Source organism: Limulus polyphemus, unplaced genomic scaffold (assembly GCF_000517525.1).
Source record: "Limulus polyphemus unplaced genomic scaffold, Limulus_polyphemus-2.1.2 Scaffold1662, whole genome shotgun sequence".
Lineage (NCBI taxonomy): Eukaryota > Metazoa > Arthropoda > Merostomata > Xiphosura > Limulidae > Limulus > Limulus polyphemus.
In genome coordinates, this window is record NW_013667272.1 from 103,273 (window position 1) to 112,945 (window position 9,673).

Genomic DNA, 9,673 nt, shown 5'->3' on the forward strand with positions numbered 1-9,673 from the left:
ATGACCTTGTTTTTCATAACCTAAAGTCACATGACCTGTAATCTGGAACTAAAGGAAGTCCATTCAGGTATAACTTGTTCGGTTAGTCATCTTCAATAGCTACTGACCATTGGCCAATTAGCTGAGAAGAAACTATAAAACTGAGGAATGACACATAAGCAACATGTACTGTAACTGAAGTATCTTCACAGTAGGTATATATCATATTATTGTTTGTGATATCTATTCTATAATATATCTTCATGCGTGAAAATGTTTTTATTTTATAATATATTAATTATAACAACGAAGGTTGATATTTCAGTTTCATTTCACTGCATCAAAATTAAATGATTTATTCAACGTTGTTGTGTGTAAAATGCTTTGTAAATATTAAACCAGAGAAATGTTTTTACATAACACTAAAGAAGGTTTTCGAGGTGTGGAAATTACTTTGCGTTTGTATACACTTAAATTTTATGTTCTGGTTCAAGAGATAGAACGTCTCTATAATTTTTAATATTCTTTTTCAAGATCTTCGAAACGCGTATAATGAAACATTGTAAATCTGATATTAACGATTTTATTTTATTTACATTATGGGTTTTATACTATGTAAGTATGAATAAATATGTATTTTTTCAATTTGGAAACGGTTATTCATTCATTCATTATCCATTGGATAATTTAAATTGCCCAACTTATGTGAAATATTTATCTTGAAATACCGTTTAAACTTATCGAATTGATTTTTAGGCTTGATATTCCTTATTATTATTTTTAAAAGATTTCTCCAGCTTGAAGACACTTATGTCGTTATATCAGTGTGGCAACTAATTAATAAAACTCAAATATGAACTTAAAAATATTGTTAGTGCTAACAAAAATTACAAAAGACATATAAAAAAATGTCAATCTTCAATTCCTTCTGCTAAGACTAAATCATTTTCCTCTGTTATACAGAGTTTTTATCTACAACAGGTTCTCGCTAGACAGACCAATATTGAAATGACACTAAAAAGGACAGCTTTGGTTTTATTTTATCTTCTTTGGATTACATCTGTTTTTATTACCGGTAAGTTTTATTCGTTTTTAGCTGAGGAATAGTTTGTAATAACAAAAACAAGAATGGAATAGCATGTTTAGCAATAAATTATGCGACATACTTGGAATTTCAGAGTTTCATGCAGTTTGAATTTTATCAGTGAATTACTTAATCTAAAATCCCAAACTTGTTTTTTTTTCAAATCCTTAAGAGAATGTTTACTTTGATGCTTATGAAGTTTGGCTATCTTCACTGTTTTTATTGCTCTATTATTTTTTACAGCTGTGCCTGTTGAAAAATCTACGGCCCTGATCAATCGTAAGCCTAAATTACTGAATCCAGCGGACTACAACCTTGGGATTTTAGCAGGAGAAGCTATTTCCACGGGAAGCCTTCTACCTTTAGTTTTACCGATCTTGGCTCAAAGCTTTGCTAACGGAATTAGCAATCTCTCTAAATACCTAAAGATTGTTTCCTTTGCTATTGGTATTTTATATGTGATCTATATCATCGCTGCTTGGATCTCTCCTGGTTTTCTCGAAACTCCGGTCTTCCGATCTTCCAGCGAAGCAGCGAATAACTTCGTGTACGAAATAACCAGAAATATGAATGACGTCGACGTGATCGAGAAGATCATGCAGTACCTAAACATCAAAGATAGAGAATGTCAAAAAAGGGGTGTTTGTGAAGTCGGAGAGTACCTGGTAAATAGATTCCCCTTACTCTTCACCATAGGTCAATTCTTTGGGTAAGTGCCACCACTACTCCACCACTACTCCATCAATAATCTAACTTTTTTGTAAGAGTAAGTTCAAGTACGTTCAATTTATTTTTGTATTTTACCATCAAATTACGCAATTTCTTACATCCCCATACCACCATTAAGATGTATCTATTGCATCATATTGGGTTATTTTATATTTTTGCTTGTCACAACACTCAGTATAAAGGACTGATGGAAAGGGGGAGAAATCCATCATTCTCTATATAAAATCCCAGGATTAAATTAATTATTGGGCATTATTTCAATATCGAAAGTATTTTTGCTTATGTGTGTGTGTGTGTGTGTGTGACTCTTGTGATATTCCAGGTTCTATAATCAGTAAAGTCATGGACCAACAAGCAATTTGGAAAAGGTCGTTTAAAAACCGATGGGGTCAATGGACCCCGTTGGAATCTTAGGGTTAAGTTTTTCACATATTAATATTCGAAAATACATTTTATCTGTCAAAAGATACTACTTCCTAGCCAGGAGCATGTTTGTAAGAAGAGATTAACGAGCTTTCGTAGTTGTTTTATCCGCCCTAAGCTACATAATGGGCTATCTGTACTCTGTCCGCCACGGAGAACTGAACCCCGGAGTTTAGCGTTGTATCTAAGGGAATGCATCGCTGATCCATTGCGAAATAACTTTTATAAACTTTAGCAATATAAAAAATTCAACTTGGTAGTCGTATCTAAAATGTAAATAAGACTAGTGTTCCCTATTTGATATTTGCTAAATAGATGTAGCTACATATTGACAGGAAGTCTATCCTGAAAGGCACTAACATTATATATCTTTTATTTATGATTCATCTACGTTTATCACAACTGGTATCATTCAATTTTTGATATGGTTGTAATTGTTACTAATAATATGCCAACTACACTTGTATCTGCTAAACCAAGTGCCGGCGAGGCCTTTCGTCCAATACCAGGGTTCATCGAGTCAGCTGGGATACGACAGACGTAGTAGTGGTTGAGACACTAATTATATTAGCAATTATTTGACAAATGTCACGGTGCGAACTCGATTAAGTAGGTGCATTTGCTTTCAAAATAACTAAAACTTGTTTCATATGATTCTGTTTAAGCCTGCTATCAATTAATTCAGCTTTTAACTACTGACGTATACAACAATCAGGTTTACTGTTGTAAATGTAACAATTTTGAGGTGAATAATAATAAAACACAGTAATAATTAATTATTCAACAAAAAAAGTAGATGTGTAAAAATAGATTCCATCCTGTACTCTTGGATAGATAGGTCAGTGGTAGAGCTTTGACCTTATTAGCTAGGAGTTCAAGTCCTGGTTCCGTAGTATATTTTTAATTATCGGCTTTTTCACTAAAGGGAATAAGCAAAATAATGCACTGTATTTTTTTACTTACAAGAATAAATTTCTTTCGTAACAATTTCTACCTGACTAACTACATATTTTACTAATATTTCAGATCCAGAATTCCGGCTTTGGCCAAGTACTCCGACCTTTTGTTTCACCCACCTAGAAATCCTTCCTGTGGCTCCTTTTTCCCCACGTGTCCCAATTCGCCTTGGAAGAAATTATTTTATTAATGACCATCGTAACATTTATTATGTCACTTAAGCACATGTTCGTGTTTTATTGTATTCTACTAGTCCATTCTGTATTTCATCGTCACTATTTATTTCATGATTTTTTATTTTTTGTAATCAAAATTCAGTTAAATAAAGTATAAAAAAATAACCCTTTCCACTGTTTCTCTGTTATAAACAATAGTTTACATTTCATTGTATTTTAAACTGATACTTGTTTGTAATTGAGCACAAAGCTACACAATGGGCTATCTGTGCTAAACTGATAATAACAAAATGAAAAATTTAATTTTTGCATGAAAAAAAATATAAAGGCTTGCATTAAGAATATTGCTTGATTTATATTTAAGTTTTATTAGTTAATTGCAATAATAACGTAACTATATAAGTGTCTTAAGTTAGAAAACTACTTAAAATAATTATAATGAATATCAACTTTATCTATGTCTAAAAATCAATCAGACCAATTTCGAGATAAATATTTCATACAATGTAAATTATCAATTACGTGACTTCATAATTCTGTTTCGAAAGGTCATTTAGTATTAATACGTTTCTATACACGCCTTAAGAAAAATTAAAGAAAAAACGATTGTTACATGAAGATAATAACATCTATATATTGTGTTGTTTTTGTATTTGACGCGTCAGTTAACAAAGCAGGTGAGAAGGTAAGAAACAGATTAAGAAATTAGAAAAGAAACCCGGATACTTTCCATTACTAATATAGAGATAGCCCCTAGGGACAAAATAAATTGACAGATGTCTTCACGCCAAGTGTACAGCAACCAGTTGACCTTAATTCATTTATGAAAAGGTCTTATTTCCTGCTTAGTTACCTTCCGGCTTAACGAAGAGCTGACCAAGTTATTGGCCGTTTGTTTATTTGTTTTGAATTCGGTGCACAGCTACACGAGGGTTATCTGTATTATTCATCCATAATTTAGAAGTTATAGACAAACAGCTAGTCAACACCCCCTACCACAACTCTTGGGCCATTCTTGTACCAACGAAAAGTGGAAATGACTGTCATATAATAATGCCCCCATGGCGAAAAGGTCGAGCATGTTCAAACTCGCGCTCCGCAAAATGCGAGTTGAGCTATCTTACCACCAGGCCATATTAGGTGTTTTTTTACCACAGTTTATAATATGGAATGCCTATACAGCTCGCAAGATCAATCTAGTTTATCCATAAAAGTTATGTAAATACACAAATTACACAGGCCTGCGAATTTAAACGTCATAAAAGTTGTTTTGGTTTTAATAACGGATTTTCCATAATTCAGATACACAGATTTCGAAAATAATATTCTTTTTTTTTCTGTTTTTACAAATCGGGAAGAAAAAAACTCTTATTTAGATCAAATTATTATTTTTTTTACCACAGTGGAAATTTTTTATATTTTTTTTTAACAAAAATACAAACAAGCTGAAGAAAAGGAACGAACATTGATATCAAACGAAATGCATCCTCATTCATACTGCTTTTGTGTGTGTGGAATATACGTGTTTTAGTCTCAAAACTATGTTTTGTGGTCTTTCTTTTATGTATTGCATTAGGACGTTTTCTGAAAAAAATGGATATCATTTTCGGATTCAGCGTACAGGAACTGCTGTAGAACGTAAAAATTTCAAAACAATAAAACCATCACAGGCCTGTGTTATTAATCTACTACACAGAGAGAGAAAACTTGCAGATATATCAGAAGATAATTTTACTATTTACAGCTCGTGGTATTGTAAGGAACAATGTTTCAATATGTAACTTTTCAGTTGTAACGGATTTTGAAATAAATGTTATGGTTAATAAAAAAGCGTTCAATATATTGTTACGTCTCTGGTCGTTTGTTAATTTCAATTCCTTTCTTAAATAAAACTAGTTTATTCTTTCTCAATACAACTTTGCAATACACCGAAACAGGACGAAACAAATACAGATAATTTGAACATGAAACAATGCTACTTTTTTATATATTTATAGCTGCCTTTTATACTCTTCCTTACTCCATACTAACAATCAATGTGATAAACCGAAACAGGACGAAACAAATACAGATAATTTGAACATGAAACAATGCTACTTTTTTATATATTTATAGCCGTTTTATACTCTTCCTTACTCCATACTAACAATCAATGTGATAAACCGAAACAGGACGAAAGAAATACAAATAATTTAAACATGAAACAATCTTACTTTGAAGAAACAAAAATTCAACGAAATTTCAATTCAATAATTACTTACACCTATACAAACCACAATTGAATACTTTTGAGTCAACTCGAATCTACTCGTTGATTTCACTGATATTCAAGAAATCGACTTTAAGTATTCAAATATAGTAAAACGCTAAATAAATCAAACTTTTGTAATGTATTCGTTATAATCTAGATTATAGGAAACTAGTACGATATTATTAATCAAAGTTTGTCATCCGTGCTCAAAAAACAAATCTAACAGTGGTAGAAGAAAAGAATGCAATGGAGGTATTAAATAAAGGTTGGTGACCATTTTCACAACGGGTCGTTACTGTGCTGGAGTGTGAATCGGAGGCTCCATTGCTTGTGTCTCGGTGACGCAAATCTCCAAATTCAGTCGGACAAGAGAAACCCAACAGTTGGCGACGTATGTTGACTAGCTGCCTTTCTTCTAGTCTAAAATTTCAAAATTAGATCTGCTATGTACAAATAACCTTTTGTTGAGCTCTGCAGGAAAATTCTGAAACAAATATGCATATTCAGTTAAGTAACACAAAACTAAAATCTACAAAATAACGTTTGTTATACCAAATTATTTCAGAATAAAGTGGCTGATTGCTGAATAACTCTGTAGGATATAAACTTGTCCTTTAGGAAGTTTGAAAGACACAGGAGAGAACATACTATTGAAAGTTGTTCAAATACATTTGGTTTTGTTAGTTTGTTTTCGGATATTATTGCAAAGCTACTAGAGGTAAGACGTTCATTCAGTAACATATACCGACCATCTTGATCTACTCTTGTCTGACAGAATAGCGGTCGCGTGATCCATAGTGGGAATTTAAGTTAATATATATTTCATTCCCCGAAGGGGACTGAAATATAATCAGGGGTGATCAGAAATTTCAGTTTCTCTTCCTCCCACTGCGTGAGTTAAGAATAAGTGGCACCTAACGAAAGGGAAATTTTGAATTATCGTGGGGGAGTTTTTTTAATTAACAATAAATTAATAAATAAAGAATATAAAATAAAATAAGGTTTTCCGAATGGCGAGATTTGACCGCTAACCTTATAACGCACACACAGACCTAAGGTCCAGAACATTTTTTTTTCAAATCTATAGTACAGAATGCTAACCTAGGAGCCACGCTATCTACTCTGTACATGATTAACATAATCTACTCTGTACATGATTAACCGTAAAATAATCTACTCTGTACATGATTAACCGTAAAATAATCTACTCTGTACATGATTAACCGTAAAATAATCTACTCTGTACATGATTAACCGTAAAATAATCTACTCTGTACATGATTAACCGTAAAATAATCTACTTTGTACATGATTAACCGTAAAATAATCTACTCTGTACATGATTAACCGTAAAATAATCTACTTTGTACATGATTAACCGTAAAATAATCTACTATGTACATGATTTTCCGTAAAATAATCTACTCTGTACATGATTAACCGTAAAATATTTCGAGCAGGTCACTGAATTTTATCCAAAGCTATAACAGCGTTGTTTCTCTCTATGTATGAATACTGAAGTATTTAGACAACGTCGTTGTAAGACCATTTCACGCATATTATTAATTTGTACAAGGGCGCCCAACAAGTTACGACGTCTGATAACTTTATTTCTTTGTTAAAAATTTCATTTTTACACCTAAAATGATTATTTTTCTTTGTTACAGGGATAATGTTTAGCTATAAAACATTTTAACGTAAAGATTATTTATTGTCTTTGAAAGAAGAAAATGAACGGAGAAAAACACGCCCTGAAATAGGTGTTATTTTGATGTATAAATGGCTTTGAGCAGATTTCTAAACTCTGATCTTCCAGCCACTTAACTGTGTAACGTAAATGTGTCAGTTCAGAGAACCGTCCTGCTGTGAAACAGGATCTGTTTGTTGGAAGAAACAAAGCAAGACTATAACAGAGAGACAGGACGTAATAGACAAGTACATGGGGAGTATGGTCAGACTCTTCTGTCCAGTTGACCTCGTTTTCATCTTAACTTACGCAATCACAATTAACAACTAACCCACTTCTACATTCTACTGACCAATAAGTATTGTTTTCAACTTTACCTTATTTCTTGGAAAAAAAGGAAAAGTTGTTAGCCAATTAGAGAAGCGAAGACTTACGTCACCATTTTCAATCCGGCTAGTATAAAAACAGTTCGAAAAGATTCATTATTTCACATCGCAAAGAAAATTGATAGTAAGGAGTTAGTTACTCTTGACGACAGTATTATATAGCACGATGCTGACTTCCGGAAGAATTTATCTTTTGACTTGCATAGTAGTAGTCTGCATGGTTAACTCATTAGGTAAGCAAATCGTTTATCACTAATTGCAAACAACATACTTTTAAAATACATAATATTCTCTAGTTATTATTAAAAAAAAAGTTAAATATTTATCTAAAAGGTAATCTTGTTTTGTGAGATCGTTTATACGCTTTATTCACTTTCAATAGCCTTGTCAGTCTCTAGTAAGACCGCATCAAGAAAACCTAAAGAATTGGACATCAATCGACTAGCAAGGACCGCTGACCTCGTCACAAAAGGTCTCGCCATACTAAGTGAAGTCAAATGGGCAGCTATTGCATCTACTGTTGGGGCTACTGTGCTTAGTCATCTCACCACCATTTGGTCAGGGATCCAGTACGTTGGTATAGCGTATGGTATAATATATCTCATATTTACCGTAGCATCATGGCTGTTCCCAAGTCTCTATGCCATTCCATTGTCTCTAGGCCTGTCTCCTACAATCCCTCTCTTTCGTTCTCTGAAGTCAACTGTTGCAGAGATGGATGTCGGGCGGATGATGCGTGCTCTTGAATCTTTAGACCTTACTGAATCGTCCTTCCAGTATTTAGAGATTCCGGAACCACAGTGTCAGAACCGAGCTGTCTGCGAACTGGGAGAATACATGGCTAACGATTATCCTATTGTTACCAGATTCATTGGATTAGCAGCGTAAGTACCAATATCTGTATCCTACTAAAAGTTCAGGGTTTACTATAAATGTTTTATATATTTATAAAATACTCGAGTGAGATTTTCTATTCTCATAACAAATTTGTTATTTCCTCAGCTCCGTCACCCCGAGTCTACATAGCTACAGCGTTTACTTACGAAATACTACCGAACATCCTCACTGTCAACAGATTTTCGCCGACTGTGACTACTCCCCTCTAGAGAAACTTCGATATCGCTGGTTAAATGCAACTTCCTAGGCACAAACTTCTTATTTCGAACATTTAAAAATAGTCTTTTATCCGGTGGCTTACTTGCATAATTATTTATCAGGATATCCTAATAAGTTTGTAGATTATCGATGGTTTGATTTTCTAAAAGAAGGTTGTGTTTTTCATCTCTTTGTAATACCTATAAATAAGTCAATAAATATAGTACGTAAGGACATTCCTTTTGTAATACCTATAAATAAGTCAATAAATATGGTACTTAAGGACATCTCCAAAGAATTTGATCTAATTGAGAAATTAAGTACTCTGTTCATAAGCGTAAAAAAAATCTTTAGAAATTTTCTAGTTATAAAATAAAAACTCCATTTTAAGCAGCTGAACCCACAATTCCTTTGCAATAATGACGTGAACAGTGTTTTCCATTTGTAATATTGATAACTAAAAACTTCTGAAACTAATTTGCTGCTTTATTGTGAAAATAAAGTTAATCATGCATGTATGGCAATTATTAATAAAATTTACTTTGATAAGCTGTTTAACCTGGATATCTTCCACTTGATGACGTGTTAACTAGAAAAACTACTCATTTTTGTAGAGTTCTGTTCTTACGATTTCCCGGGTAAGATGAGAAGTTATTAAATGTTTTACACCTACAGATAATGTTACTGACTGCTCAGCTTTTATATTCTGTTCAAAGAGCTTGCGTAAATGACAGACATTGAGAACAATCCTACATAATTTTCCATATAAGAACACATTACTGTGTAAAACACTCCCAATGATAAATTGAAGTGGCTTTCGTTAATTATCCGAAGTTCTAAATTGTCGATTGGAGTATTATGCTCATACTATATAAAAATGTATTTCTTAAGAAATATTACTTTAAT

At 32.8% G+C, this 9,673-nt stretch overlaps 2 protein-coding genes across 3 annotated transcripts; both read left to right on the top strand.

Annotated features, from left to right (window-relative positions):
- Positions 1–987: 987 nt before the first annotated feature.
- Positions 988–3,362, top strand: LOC111083018. The gene is made up of 3 exons (XM_022392195.1): positions 988–1,054; positions 1,307–1,772; positions 3,242–3,362. Exons 1-3 carry the CDS (start codon positions 988–990, stop codon positions 3,360–3,362), a joined length of 654 nt encoding a protein of 217 aa, XP_022247903.1.
- A 4,021-nt stretch (positions 3,363–7,383) lies between these two features.
- LOC106464473 lies at positions 7,384–9,025 on the top strand. 2 transcript variants are annotated; one of them, XM_022392196.1, is made up of 3 exons: positions 7,384–7,905; positions 8,052–8,556; positions 8,675–9,025. In XM_022392196.1, the coding sequence occupies exons 1-3, from the start codon at positions 7,839–7,841 to the stop codon at positions 8,814–8,816; spliced, it is 714 nt and encodes a 237-aa protein (XP_022247904.1). In that variant the 5' UTR covers positions 7,384–7,838; the 3' UTR covers positions 8,817–9,025. The 2 variants fall into 2 exon arrangements, with proteins under 2 accessions (XP_022247904.1, XP_022247905.1); XM_022392197.1 differs by having other exon boundaries at positions 7,387–7,905; positions 8,055–8,556.
- The last annotated feature ends 648 nt before the right edge of the window (positions 9,026–9,673 follow it).